Raw genomic sequence first — 15000 nt, forward strand, 5'->3', positions numbered from 1 at the left:
ACCTTGAAATCAGCCCTTGCCTTAACAGGAAGCCAGTGTAGGGAGGCTAGCACTGGAGTAATATGATCGAATTTTTTGGTTCTAGTCAGGATTCTAGCAGCCGTATTTAGCACTAACTGAAGTTTATTTAGTGCTTTATCCGGGTTGGCGGAAAGTAGAGCATTGCAGTAGTCCAGCCTAGAAGTAACAAAAGCATGGATTAATTTTTCTGCGTCATTTTTGGACCGAAAATTTCTGATTTTTGCAATGTTACGTAGATGGAAAAAAGCTGTCCTTGAAACAGTCTTGATATGTTCTTCAAAAGAGAGATCAGGGTCCAGAGTAACGCCGAGGTCCTTCACAGTTTTATTTGAGACGACTGTACAACCATCCAGATTAATTGTCAGATTCAACAGAAGATCTCTTTGTTTCTTGGGACCTAGAACAAGCATCTCTGTTTTGTCCGAGTTTAAAAGTAGAAAGTTTGCAGCCATCCACTTCTTTATGTCTGAAACACAGGCTTCTAGCGAGGGCAATTTTGGGGCTTCACCATGTTTCATTGAAATGTACAGCTGTGTGTCGTCCGCATAGCAGTGAAATTTAACATTATGTTTTCGAATGACATCCCCAAGAGGTAAAATATATAGTGAAAACAATAGTGGTCCTAAAACGGAATCTTGAGGAACACCGAAATTTACAATTGATTTGTCAGAGGACAAACCATTCACAGAGACAAACTGATATCTTTCCGACAGATAAGATCTAAACCAGGCCAGAACTTGTCCATGTAGACCAATTTGGGTTTCCAATCTCTCCAAAAGAATGTGGTGATCGATGGTATCAAAAGCGGCACTAAGATCTAGGAGCACGAGGACAGATGCAGAGCCTCGGTCTGACGTCATTAAAAGGTCATTTACCACCTTCACAAGTGCAGTCTCAGTGCTATGATGGGGTCTAAAACCAGACTGAAGCGTTTCGTATACATTGTTTGTCTTCAGGAAGGCAGTGAGTTGCTGTGCAACAGCTTTTTCTAAAATTTTTGAGAGGAATGGAAGATTCGATATAGGCCGATAGTTTTTTATAATTTCTGGATCAAGATTCGGCTTTTTCAAGAGAGGCTTTATTACTGCCACTTTTAGTGAGCTTGGTACACATCCGGTGGATAGAGAGCCGTTTATTATGTTCAACATAGGAGGGCCAAGCACAGGAAGCAGCTCTTTCAGTACTTTAGTTGGAATAGGGTCCAGTATGCAGCTTGAGGGTTTGGAGGCCATGATTATTTTCATCATTGCGTCAAGAGATGTAGTACTAAAACACTTTAGTATCTCCCTTGATCCTAGGTCCTGGCAGAGTTGTGTAGACTCAGGACAATGGAGCTTTGGAGGAATACCCAGATTTAAAGAGGAGTCTGTAATTTGCTTTCTAATGATCATGATCTTTTCCTCAAAGAAGTTCATACATTTATTACTGCTGAAGTGAAAGCCATCCTCCATTTGCGAAGGCTGCTTTTTAGTTAGCTTTGCGACAGTATCAAAAAGAAATTTCGGATTGTTCTTATTTTCCTCAATTAAGTTGGAAAAATAGGATGATCGAGCAGCAGTGAGGGCTCTTCGATACTGCACGGACTGTCTTTCCAAGCTAGTCGGAAGACTTCCAGTTTGGTGTGGCGCTATTTCCGTTCCAATTTTCTGGAAGCTTTCTTCAGAGCTCGTGTATTTTCTGTATACCAGGGAACTAGTTTCTTATGACAGATGTTTTTAGTTTTTAGGGGTGCAACTGCATCTAGGGTATTGCGCAAGGTTAAATTGAGTTCCTCGGTTAGGTGGTTAACTGATTTTTGTCCTCTGACGTCCTTGGGTAGGCAGAGGCAGTCTGGAAGGGCATCAAGGAATCTTTGGGTTGTCTGAGAATTTATAGCACGACTTTTAATGCTCCTTGGTTGGGGGGTCTGAGCAGATTATTTGTTGCAATTGCAAACGTAATAAAATGGTGGTCCGATAGTCCAGGATTATGAGGAAAAACATTTAGATCCACAACATTTATTCCATGGCACAAAACTAGGTCCAGAGTATGACTGTGGCAGTGAGTAGGTCCAGAGACATGTTGGACAAAACCCACTGAGTCGATGATGGCTCCGAAAGCCTTTTGGAGTGGGTCTGTGGACTTTTCCATGTGAATGTTAAAGTCACCAAAAATTAGAATATTATCTGCTATGACTACAAGATCCGATAGTAATTCAGGGAACTCAGTGAGGAACACTGCATATGGCCCAGGAGGCCTGTAAACAGTAGCTATAAAAAGTGATTGAGTAGGCTGCATAGATTTCATGACTAGAAGCTCAAAAGACGAAAACGTCATTGTTTTTTTTTTTGTAAATTGAAATTTGCTATCGTAAATGTTAGCAACACCTCCGCCTTTGCCGGATGCACGGGGGGTATGGTCACTAGTGTAACCAGGGGGTGAGGCCTCATTTAACACAGTAAATTCATCAGGCTTAAGCCATGTTTCAGTCAGGCCAATCACATCAAGATTATTATCAGTGATTAGTTCATTGACTATAACTGCCTTGGAAGTGAGGGATCTAACATTAAGTAACCCAATTTTGAGATGTGAGGTATCACAATCTCTTTCAATAATGGCAGGAATGGAGGAGGTCTTTATACTAGTGAGATTGCTAAAGCGAACACCGCCATTTTTAATTTTGCCCAACCTAGATCGAGGCACAGACACGGTCTCAATGGGGAAAGCTGAGCTGACTACACTGACTGTGCTAGTGGCAGACTCCACTAAGCTTGCAGGCTGGCTAACAGCCTGCTGCCTGGCCTGCACCCTATTTCATTGTGGAGTTAGAGCCCTGTCTATGTTCGTAGATAAGATGAGAGCACCCCTCCAGCTAGGATGGAGTCCGTCACTCCTCAACAGGCCAGGCTTGGTCCTGTTTGTGGGTGAGTCCCAGAAAGAGGGCCAATTATCTACAAATTCTATCTTTTGGGAGGGGCAGAACACAGTTTTCAACCAGCGATTGAGTTGTGAGACTCTGCTGTAGAGCTCATCACTCCCCCTAACTGGGAGGGGGCCAGAGACAATTAATCGATGCCGACACATCTTTCTAGCTGATTTACACGCTGAAGCTATGTTGCGCTTGGTTACCTCTGACTGTTTCATCCTAACATCGTTCGTGCCGACGTGGATAACAATATCTCTATACTCTCTACACTCGCCAGTTTTAGCTTTAGCCAGCACCGTCTTTAGATTAGCCTTAACGTCGGTAGCCCTGCCCCCTGGTAAACAGTGTATGATCGCTGGATGATTAGTTTTAAGTCTAATACTGCGGGTAATGGAGTCGCCAATGACTAGGGTTTTCAATTTGTCAGAGCTAATGGTGGGAGCCGTCGGCGTCTCAGACCCCACAACGGTAGGAGTAGAGACCAGAGAAGTCTCGGCCTCCGACTCGCTTAATGGGGAGAACCGGTTGAAAGTTTCTGTCGGCTGTGATAAGCGACACCGGTTGAGCATTCCTACAGCGTTTCCCTCCAGAAGCCATGAGAAAGTTGTCCGGCTGTGGGGACCGTGCGAGGGGATTTATACTAACGTTACTATCTGTACTTACTGGTGGCACAGACGCTGTTTCATCCTTTCCTACACTGAAATTACCCTTGCCTAACGATCGCGTCTGAAGCTGGGCTTGCAGCACAGCTATCCTTGCCGTAAGGCGATCGTTCTCCTGTATATTATAAGTACAACGACTGCAATTAGAAGGCATCATGTTAATGTTACTTAGCTTCGGCTGTTTGAAGTCCTGACGAACCATGTCCAGATAAAACCTCCGGGGTGAAAAAGTTGAATGAAAAAAGTTGAGTGAGGGAAAAAGTAAAAATATACGGTAATGAAAAAGTAAAAAACCGTCAGGTAGCAAAGTAAGATCGGCAACAAAACGCACAGCAGCGTAAACAAGTCTGCAAGTTGTGCCTTTATGACAGCCTCCAGTCCAGTCCAAACACTCACTGGCTATATGACCCACAGTTGTTCCTGAGTCCTAACCAGACTAGACTGGAGAAAGACTTGTGTTTTTGTCTTTCCGTGTCTGGTCTGTCTCTGTCTTGTCTGTCTCTGTCTTGTCTGTCTCTGTCTGGTCTGTCTCTGTCTTGTCTGTCTCTGTCTGGTCTGTCTCTGTCTGGTCTGTCTCTGTCTGGTCTGTCTCTGTCTGGTCTGTCTCTGTCTTGTCTGTCTCTGTCTGGTCTGTCTCTGTCTGGTCTGTCTCTGTCTGGTCTGTCTCTGTCTGGTCTGTCTCTGTCTGGTCTGTCTCTGTCTGGTCTGTCTCTGTCTGGTCTGTCTCTGTCTGGTCTGTCTCTGTCTGGTCTGTCTCTGTCTGGTCTGTCTCTGTCTGGTCTGTCTCTGTCTGGTCTGTCTCTGTCTGGTCTGTCTCTGTCTGGTCTGTCTCTGTCTTGTCTGTCTCTGTCTGGTCTGTCTCTGTCTGGTCTGTCTCTGTCTGGTCTGTCTCTGTCTGGTCTGTCTCTGTGTGTGTGTGTGTGTGTGTGTGTGTGTGTGTGTGTGTGTGTGTGTGTGTGGTATGACTACCTCAGCAGCTTTCAGTTAAACATTAGCCAGCCTGGAGAGTAGTAATTTAAGGAAATGAGTCTGGGTGTTTTGACACCTGTAAGGGATACATGCAGGGATCAACATGTTTGGATGCATAACACACACAAGCCTACAGATGACAGAATGGACCTACTGTGTTCTCTACCCACACACACTGTCAGTTTCCTTGATGAAACATTGGAGTGTGTGTATCTGTCATTGTGTGTTATCAGTCTGAGCTGTTTGTTTTATGTCACCAGTCCTCCTCAGTGTTGGCTGCAGTGCTTGTGGAGCATCTCCTCTGCAGTTGGTCTGTCTGGCAGTGTTGTGTGTTGATGCTGTAACCTTTGGCCTGCGTTCTGTTCCTCTCAGTCACTGATGTAACAACATGATAGATAGCCTGGGTTTACTAAGCTAAGGGCTACTTTATCATATCTTTTCCTGTGAACTTCTACAGAAATATCACATTGACATCATGTCTCCTCAAGGTAGGATTGGTTTCTACTGTGTGAACTGTGAGCCTAACTACAGTTGGTAACTGTAATATTTACTATAGGCTGCTGCAGTGCAGACGTCAGCACTCCTGCTGGCACACACACACACACACACACACACACACACACACACACACACACACACACACACACACACACACACACACACAGTCCCATGCCCTGACACACTGCCATCTGAGTGGCCCAGTCTCTCACACACACACACACACATACACAGTCCCTGCAGAGGTCACAAGTCCAGCTTACTAGCTCATGCTCTGACGCAGTCATCTGAGTGACGCGACCCCACCGTGACCCCGTTGCCATGGGAGATGTCAGAGTTCCGGCTGAGGTGAACATTAGACTTGCTGACAGCCTTATCATGACTCTACTGACTGACCCTTAATATAGGATGATCACTGTTATACAAGAGGGCTCGTCCATTAACTCCCAGACACACACAGACTGGCCCTTAATATAGGATGATCACTGTTATACAAGAGGGCTTGTCCATTCACTCCCAGACACACACAGACTGGCCCTTAATATAGGATGATCACTGTTATACAAGAGGGCTCGTCCATTCACTCCCAGACACACACAGACTGGCCCTTAATATAGGATGATCACTGTTATACAAGAGGGCTCGTCCATTCACTCCCAGACACACACAGACTGGCCCTTAATATAGGATGATCACTGTTATACAAGAGGGTTTGTCCATTCACTCCCAGACACACACAGACTGGCCCTTAAATATAGGATGATCACTGTTATACAAGAGGGTTTGTCCACTCACACCAAGACACACACTGACTAGGCAGCAAGAAACGTCAACAACAGAATTCATTTTATTTCGAAAGAACCAATGCTAGTTTCTAATTATGTATGTCTGCTGCTGCTCATTTGCAATAATGACTCACTATACCCTAGCCCAGTTATGAATGAATATTCAATCTGTACCTCCCTTTATCTGCCTGTCTCTCTCTCTCTCCTCTCTCTCTCTCTCTCTCTCTCTCTCTCTCTCTCTCTCTCTCTCTCTCTCTCTCTCTCTCTCCCTCTCTCTCTCTCTCAGTAATAGTGTGAACGTGGAGGGGGCGACCCATAAGCAGGTGGTGGATCTGATCCGTGCGGGGGAGAGGGAGCTGATGCTGGCCGTGCTGTCTGTACCTCCCCAGGAGGCTGACTGTCTGGACCCCGGAGACGACGGCTCAGCCCAGTCCTGCTACGACTACAGCGACAAACAGGCCGTCCCCATCTCCGTCCCCACATACAAACACGCTGAACTCAACCAGGAGAGGTTTGTGGTGAGTAGATGGACGGAAGGAGAAAGAAAGGAAGGGGGGGTGGAGAGAGGGAAGGACTGGTGAGAACAACCTGTCCGCATTTGTCCCAACATGCAAATACACTGAACGCAACCAGGGGAGAGAGGGAGAGATAAAATGACTGAGGAAAGATGTACATAACATGTAGGTATTGCCGCAGGTAGCCTAGTGGTTAGACCGTTGGACCAGTAACCAAAAGGTTGCTAGATTGAATCCCTGAGCTGACAAGGTAAAAATATGTCGTTCTGCCCCTGAACAAGGCAGTTAACCCACTGTTCCTAGACCGTCATTGTTCTTAACTGACTTGCCTAGTTAAATAAAGGTTCAATTTAATAAAAATGCCTAAAGAATATTTCAACTGTGTGTGTCTGTTTGCAGGTGTATAATGTGTACATGGCAGGCAGACAGCTGTGTTCTAAAAGATACAGGGAGTTTGCTATCCTCAACCAGAACCTGAAGAGAGAGTTTGCCAACTACACCTTCCCCAAAATACCTGGCAAATGGCCCTTCTCCCTGTCTGAACAACAACTAGACGCTAGACGCAGGGGACTGGAGGAATACCTGGAGAAAGGTGAGAGGGAGGGGGAGGGAGGGAGGGAGGGAGGGAGGGAGAAAGATTAGGCCAGAGAAATATGGAGCAAAAACCGTTTGGAAAGGTGATAGAAAGGGTGGAATGAGATGGAGGAGGGATAACTGGAAAAAGGTGGAAGTTGATGCAATAAATGAATGGAGGAAGAAATGTGGAAAGGAAAGGATTGGAGAGGAGGTAGAGAAGGTCAGGATAACAGACTACTCATAGAGGAACTCATGGGAGTGTCTTAGAGAGGAGGTAGAGAAGGTCAGGATAACAGGCTACTCATAGAGGAACTCATGGGAGTGTCTTAGAGAGAAGGTCAGGATAACAGGCTACTCATAGAGGAACTCATGGGAGTGTCTTAGAGCGGAGGTAGAGAAGGTCAGGATAACAGGCTACTCATAGAGGAAGTCATGGGAGTGTCTTAGAGAGGAGGTAGAGAAGGTCAGGATAACAGGCTACTCATAGAGGAAGCTCATGGGAGTGTCTTAGAGAGGAGGTAGAGAAGGTCAGGATAACAGGCTACTCATAGAGGAAGTCATGGGAGTGTCTTAGAGAGGAGGTAGAGAAGGTCAGGATAACAGGCTACTCATAGAGGAAGTCATGGGAGTGTCTTAGAGAGGAGGTAGAGAAGGTCAGGATAACAGGCTACTCATAGAGGAAGTCATGGGAGTGTCTTAGAGAGGAGGTAGAGAAGGTCAGGATAACAGGCTACTCATAGAGGAAGTCATGGGAGTGTCTTAGAGAGGAGGTAGAGAAGGTCAGGATAACAGGCTACTCATAGAGTTTCATGGGAGTGTCTACAATGGATCTGCCTTTCTCCGTGTTTCTACTTTCTCTCTCCCCTCCTTTTCACCATCCTCCTGCCCATTCTCCCTTCTCTCTTCACAGTGTGTTCAGTGAGGGTGATTGGGGAGAGTGATGTCATGCAGGAGTTTCTGTCTGATGAGTCTGATGAGGTAAGCGTGTCATTCTGAGTGTGTTTGCTTATTCCTCTCTCTAAGATGTATTCTTTTTTAGACTCTTTCTCTCTCTTTCTCTGCTGTTCTCTCCTCTCATCCTATCCTCTGGGATGTGTTAGATGGGGCTGGCATCTGTCTTTTTTCTTCTTTTTAGTTTCCTCTCTCCTGCTTTTCCATCTCTGTCTACACTGTGTGTGTCTGTGCATGTCTGGCCTATGAGTGGTCCTGTGACTGCCTTCTCACCCACCTGGCCGTAAGTCATCTCTGCCCTCCCCATCTCCGTAGAACTATAACGGCGTATCAGATGTGGAGTTGAGGATAGCCATGCCTGATAAAACCACCGTCACAGTCCGAGTCCGCAAGAACTGTACTACTGACCAGGTCTACCAGGTAACACACCCCTAACCCCTAGTTACACATACAGCCCTCACATATACACCCTCTCACCTAGTCCACCTAGACCATCAGCCCACACCGTCACACCTAGTCCACCTAGACCACCAGCCCACACCCTCTCACCTAGTCCATCAGCCCACACCCTCTCACCTAGTCCACCTAGACCATCAGCCCACACCGTCACACCTAGTCCACCTAGACCACCAGCCCACACCCTCTCACCTAGTCCACCTAGACCATCAGCCCACACCGTCACACCTAGTCCACCTAGACCACCAGCCCACACCCTCTCACCTAGTCCACCTAGACCACCAGCCCACACCCTCTCACCTAGTCCACCTAGACCATCAGCCCACACCATCACACCGAGTCCCCAGGACCATCAGGCCACACCCTCTCACCTAGTCCACCTAGACCATCGGGCCACACCGTCACACCAGGGCCATCGGGCCACACCGTCACACCGACTCCCCAGGGCCATCGGGCCACACCGTCACACCGAGTCCTCAGGGCCATCAGGCCACACCCTCAAACCTAGCTCCCCAGGGTCATCGGGCCACACCCTCACACCTGGTTCCCCGGGACATCAGGCCACACCTGGTTCCCCGGGACATCAGGCCACACCTGGTTCCCCGGGACATCAGGCCACACCTGGTTCCCCGGGACATCAGGCCACACCTGGTTCCCCGGGACATCAGGCCACACCTGGTTCCCCGGGACATCAGGCCACACCTGGTTCCCTGCACCTTGGTTACCACTTGGACCCACATTAAACAATTCTAGGCTGGACCGTAAATGGCCTCCTTGTTAATGCACAGGCCTCCTTGTTAATGCACAGGCCTCCTTGTTAATGCACAGGCCTTTCTCACTCTCCCACAGGCTGTGGTCATGAAAGTAGGAATGGACAGCATAACGGCCAGCTACTTTGCTCTGTTTGAGGTCATAAACCACTCCTTTGGTAAGTGTGAGAGTGACATCTTTTATTTCATAGTACTAGTCTTTTTCCATGTGCTAACTCGTGAGTGAGTGAGAGAGAGAGAGAGAGAGAGAGAGGCTTCCTAACCCTCTCGCTCTCTGTCTCTCTCTCTCTCGCCGACCTAACCCTGTCGCTGTCTCTCTCTCCCGCCGACCTAACCCTGTCGCGCTCTCTCTCTCTCTCCCGCCGACCTAACCCTGTCGCGCTCTCTCTCTCTCTCTCCCGCCGACCTAACCCTGTCGCTCTCTCTCTGTCTCTCTCTCTCTCTCCCGCCGACCTAACCCTGTCGCTCTCTGTCTCTCTCTCCCGCCGACCTAACCCTGTCGCTCTCTGTCTCCCACCGACCTAACCCTGTCGCTCTCTCTCTGTCTCTCTCTCCCACCGACCTAACCCTGTCGCTCTCTCTCTGTCTCTCTCTGCCACCGACCTAACCCTGTCGCTCTCTCTCTCTCTGTCTCTCTCTCTCCTCTCTCTCTCTCCCACCGACCTAACCCTGTCGCTCTCTGTCTCTCTCTCCCGCCGACCTAACCCTGTCGCTCTCTGTCTCTCTCCCCCGCCGACCTAACCCTGTCGCTCTCTCTCTCCCGCCGACCTAACCCTGTCGCTCTCTCTCTGTCTCTCTCTCTCTCTCCCGCCGACCTAACCCTGTCGCTCTGTCTCTCTCTCCCGCCGACCTAACCCTGTCGCTCTCTGTCTCTCTCTCCCGCCGACCTAACCCTGTCGCTCTCTCTCTCTCTCTCTCCCGCCGACCTAACCCTGTCGCTCTCTCTCTCTCCCGCCGACCTAACCCTGTCGCTCTCTCTCTCTCTCTCCCGCCGACCTAACCCTGTCGCTCTCTCTCTCTCTCTCCCGCCGACCTAACCCTGTCGCTCTCTCTCTCGCTCTCTCTCCCGCCGACCTAACCCTGTCGCTCTCTCTCTCGCTCTCTCTCCCGCCGACCTAACCCCGTCGCTCTCTCTCTCGCTCTCTCTCCCGCCGACCTAACCCTGTCGCTCTCTCTCTCCCGCCGACCTAACCCTGTCGCTCTTTCTCTCCCGCCGACCTAACCCTGTCGCTCTCTCTCTCCCGCCGACCTAACGCTGTCGCTCTCTGTCTCTCTCTCCCGCCGACCTAACCCCGTCGCTCTCTGTCTCTCTCTCCCGCCGACCTAACCCTGTCGCTCTCTCTCTCTCTCCCGCCGACCTAACCCTGTCGCTCTCTGTCTCTCTCTCCCGCCGACCTAACCCTGTCGCTCTCTGTCTCTCTCCCCCGCCGACCTAACCCTGTCGCTCTCTCTCTCCCGCCGACCTAACCCTGTCGCTCTCTCTCTGTCTCTCTCTCTCTCTCCCGCCGACCTAACCCTGTCGCTCTGTCTCTCTCTCCCGCCGACCTAACCCTGTCGCTCTCTGTCTCTCTCTCCCGCCGACCTAACCCTGTCGCTCTCTCTCTCTCTCTCTCTCCCGCCGACCTAACCCTGTCGCTCTCTCTCTCTCTCTCCCGCCGACCTAACCCTGTCGCTCTCTCTCTCTCTCTCTCCGCCGACCTAACCCTGTCGCTCTCTCTCTCTCTCTCCCGCCGACCTAACCCTGTCGCTCTCTCTCTCGCTCTCTCTCCCGCCGACCTAACCCTGTCGCTCTCTCTCTCGCTCTCTCTCCCGCCGACCTAACCCTGTCGCTCTCTCTCTCGCTCTCTCTCCCGCCGACCTAACCCTGTCGCTCTCTCTCTCCCGCCGACCTAACCCTGTCGCTCTCTCTCTCCCGCCGACCTAACCCTGTCGCTCTCTCTCTCCCGCCGACCTAACGCTGTCGCTCTCTGTCTCTCTCTCCCGCCGACCTAACCCTGTCGCACTCTCTCTCTCTCTCTCCCACCGAACTAACCCTGTCGCTCTCTCTCTGTCTCTCTCTCCCACCGACCTAACCCTGTCTCTCTCTGTCTCTCTCTCCCGCCGACCTAACCCTGTCGCTCTCTGTCTCTCTCTCCCGCCGACCTAACCCTGTCGCTCTCTGTCTCTCTCTCCCGCCGACCTAACCCTGTCGCTCTCTGTCTCTCTCTCTCCCGCCGACCTAACCCTGTCGCTTTCTGTCTCTCTCTCTCCCGCCGACCTAACCCTGTCGCTCTCTCTCTCTCTCCCGCCGACCTAACCCTGTCGCTCTCTGTCTCTCTCTCCCGCCGACCTAACCCTGTCGCTCTCTCTCTCCCGCCGACCTAACCCTGTCGCTCTCTCTCTCCCGCCGACCTAACCCTGTCGCTCTCTCTCTCCCGCCGACCTAACCCTGTCGCTCTCTCTCTCCCGCCGACCTAACCCTGTCGCTCTCTCTCTCCCGCCGACCTAACCCTGTCTCTCTGTCTCTCCCGCCGACCTAACCCTGTCGCTCTGTCTCTCTCTCTCTCCCACCGACCTAACCCTGTCGCTCTCTCTCTCTCTCTCTCTCCCACCGACCTAACCCTGTCGCTCTCTCTCTCCCACCGACCTAACCCTGTCTCTCTCTCCCACCGACCTAACCCTGTCGCTGTCTCTCTCTCCCGCCGACCTAACCCTGTCGCTCTCTCTCTGTCTCTCTCCCGCCGACCTAACCCTGTCGCTCTCTCTCTCCCACCGACCTAACCCTGTCGCTCTCTCTCTCCCACCGACCTAACCCTGTCGCTCTCTCTCTCTCTCTCCCACCGACCTAACCCTGTCGCTCTCTCTCTGTCTCTCTCTCCCGCCGACCTAACCCTGTCGCTCTCTCTCTCTCTCTCCCGCCGACCTAACCCTGTCGCTCTCTCTCCCGCCGACCTAACCCTGTCGCTCTCTCTCTCCCGCCGACCTAACCCTGTCGCTCTCTCTCTCCCGCCGACCTAACCCTGTCGCTCTCTCTCTCCCGCCGACCTAACCCTGTCGCTCTCTCTCTCCCGCCGACCTAACCCTGTCGCTCTCTCTCTCCCGCCGACCTAACCCTGTCGCTCTCTCTCTCCCGCCGACCTAACCCTGTCGCTCTCTCTCTCCCGCCGACCTAACCCTGTCGCTCTCTCTCTCCCGCCGACCTAACCCTGTCGCTCTCTCTCTCCCGCCGACCTAACCCTGTCGCTCTCTCTCTCCCGCCGACCTAACCCTGCCGCTCTCTCTCTGTCTCTCTCTCCCGCCGACCTAACCCTGTCGCTCTCTCTCTGTCTGTCTCTCTCTCCCTCCGACCTAACCCTGTCGCTGTCTCTCTCTCTCTCCCACCGACCTAACCCTGTCTCTCTGTCTCTCTCTCTCTCCCACCGACCTAACCCTGTCGCTCTCTCTCTCTCTCTCTCTCTCTCCCACCGACCTAACCCTGTCGCTCTCTCTCTCCCACCGACCTAACCCTGTCTCTCTCTCCCACCGACCTAACCCTGTCGCTCTCTCTGTCTCTCTCTCTCCCACCGACCTAACCCTGTCGCTCTCTCTCTGTCTCTCTCTCCCGCCGACCTAACCCTGTCGCTCTCTCTCTGTCTCTCTCCCGCCGACCTAACCCTGTCGCTCTCTCTCTCCCACCGACCTAACCCTGTCGCTCTCTCTCTCCCACCGACCTAACCCTGTCACCCTGTCGCTCTCTCTCTCTCTCTCTCTCTCTCTCCCACCGACCTAACCCTGTCGCTCTCTCTCTCCCACCGACCTAACCCTGTCTCTCTCTCCCACCGACCTAACCCTGTCGCTCTCTCTCTGTCTCTCTCTCTCCCACCGACCTAACCCTGTCGCTCTCTCTCTGTCTCTCTCTCCCGCCGACCTAACCCTGTCGCTCTCTCTCTGTCTCTCTCCCGCCGACCTAACCCTGTCGCTCTCTTTCTCCCACCGACCTAACCCTGTCGCTCTCTCTCTCCCACCGACCTAACCCTGTCGCCCTCTCTCTCTCTCTCTCTCTCTCTCCCACCGACCTAACCCTGTCGCTCTCTCTCTGTCTCTCTCTCCCGCCGACCTAACCCTGTCGCTCTCTCTCTCCCGCCGACCTAACCCTGTCTCTCTCTCTCTCCCACCGACCTAACCCTGTCGCTCTCTCTCTGTCTCTCTCTCCCGCCGACCTAACCCTGTCGCTCTCTCTCCCACCGACCTAACCCTGTCACTCTCTCTCTCCCACCGACCTAACCCTGTCGCACTCTCTCTCTCTCTCTCTCCCACCGACCTAACCCTGTCGCTCTCTCTCTGTCTCTCTCTCCCGCCGACCTAACCCTGTCGCTCTCTCTCTCCCACCGACCTAACCCTGTCGCTCTCTCTCTCCCACCGACCTAACCCTGTCGCCCTCTCTCTCTCTCTCTCTCTCTCCCACCGACCTAACCCTGTCGCTCTCTCTCTGTCTCTCTCTCCCGCCGACCTAACCCTGTCGCTCTCTCTCCCGCCGACCTAACCCTGTCGCTCTCTCTCCCACCGACCTAACCCTGTCGCTCTCTCTCCCACCGACCTAACCCTGTCGCTCTCTCTCCCACCGACCTAACCCTGTCACTCTCTCTCTCCCACCGACCTAACCCTGTCGCACTCTCTCTCTCTCTCTCCCACCGAACTAACCCTGTCGCTCTCTCTCTGTCTCTCTCTCCCACCGACCTAACCCTGTCTCTCTCTCTCTCCCACCGACCTAACCCTGTCTCTCTGTCTCTCCCACCGACCTAACCCTGTCTCTCTGTCTCTCTCTCTCTCCCACCGACCTAACCCTGTCGCTCTCTCTCTCACTCTCTCTCTCTCTCCCACCGACCTAACCCTGTCGCTCTCTCTCTCCCACCGACCTAACCCTGTCTCTCTCTCCCACCGACCTAACCCTGTCGCTCTCTCTCTGTCTCTCTCTCCCGCCGACCTAACCCTGTCGCTCTCTCTCTGTCTCTCTCCCGCCGACCTAACCCTGTCGCTCTCTCTCTCCCGCCGACCTAACCCTGTCGCTCTCTCTCTCTCTCTCTCTGCCACCGACCTAACCCTGTCGCTCTCTCTCTGTCTCTCTCTCCCGCCGACCTAACCCTGTCGCTCTCTCTCTCCCGCCGACCTAACCCTGTCTCTCTCTCTCTCCCACCGACCTAACCCTGTCGCTCTCTCTCTGTCTCTCTCTCCCGCCGACCTAACCCTGTCGCTCTCTCTCCCACCGACCTAACCCTGTCACTCTCTCTCTCCCACCGACCTAACCCTGTCGCACTCTCTCTCTCTCTCTCCCACCGACCTAACCCTGTCGCTCTCTCTCTGTCTCTCTCTCCCGCCGACCTAACCCTGTCGCTCTCTCTCTCCCACCGACCTAACCCTGTCGCTCTCTCTCTCCCACCGACCTAACCCTGTTGCTCTCTCTCTCCCACCGACCTAACCCTGTCGCCCTCTCTCTCTCTCTCTCTCCCACCGACCTAATCCTGTCGCTCTCTCTCTGTCTCTCTCTCCCGCCGACCTAACCCTGTCGCTCTCTCTCTCCCGCCGACCTAACCCTGTCGCTCTCTCTCTGTCTCTCTCTCCCGCCGACCTAACCCTGTCGCTCTCTCTCCCACCGACCTAACCCTGTCACTCTCTCTCTCCCACCGACCTAACCCTGTCGCACTCTCTCTCTCTCTCTCTCCCACCGACCTAACCCTGTCGCTCTCTCTCTGTCTCTCTCTCCCGCCGACCTAACCCTGTCGCTCTCTCTCTCCCACCGACCTAACCCTGTCGCTCTCTGACTCTCTCTCTCCGTCAGTGCGTAAACTGGCTCCTAATGAGTTCCCCCACAAGCTGTATGTTCAGAACTACACGTCTGCTGTCCCTGGGACCTGCCTCACCCTGCGCAAGTGGCTC

General features: G+C 52.4%; 1 protein-coding gene across 3 annotated transcripts in view; it reads left to right on the forward strand.

The window, feature by feature from the left end:
* LOC106605892 (sorting nexin-27) overlaps positions 1-15000 on the forward strand; it is a 53575-nt gene that overhangs the window by 9659 nt on the left and 28916 nt on the right. For all 3 annotated transcript variants that reach the window (XM_082960487.1, XM_082960489.1, XM_082960482.1), the window contains exons 2-7: positions 6127-6358; positions 6755-6947; positions 7842-7909; positions 8198-8302; positions 9188-9266; positions 14903-15000. The exon at positions 14903-15000 is cut by the window's right edge and continues 66 nt beyond it. In XM_082960487.1, coding sequence (XP_082816613.1) covers positions 6127-6358; positions 6755-6947; positions 7842-7909; positions 8198-8302; positions 9188-9266; positions 14903-15000 — 775 coding nt within the window. The remainder of the gene's footprint in view (positions 1-6126; positions 6359-6754; positions 6948-7841; positions 7910-8197; positions 8303-9187; positions 9267-14902) is intronic.

Source organism: Salmo salar, chromosome 02, assembly GCF_965601325.2.
Source record: "Salmo salar chromosome 02, fSalSal1, whole genome shotgun sequence".
Lineage (NCBI taxonomy): Eukaryota > Metazoa > Chordata > Actinopteri > Salmoniformes > Salmonidae > Salmo > Salmo salar.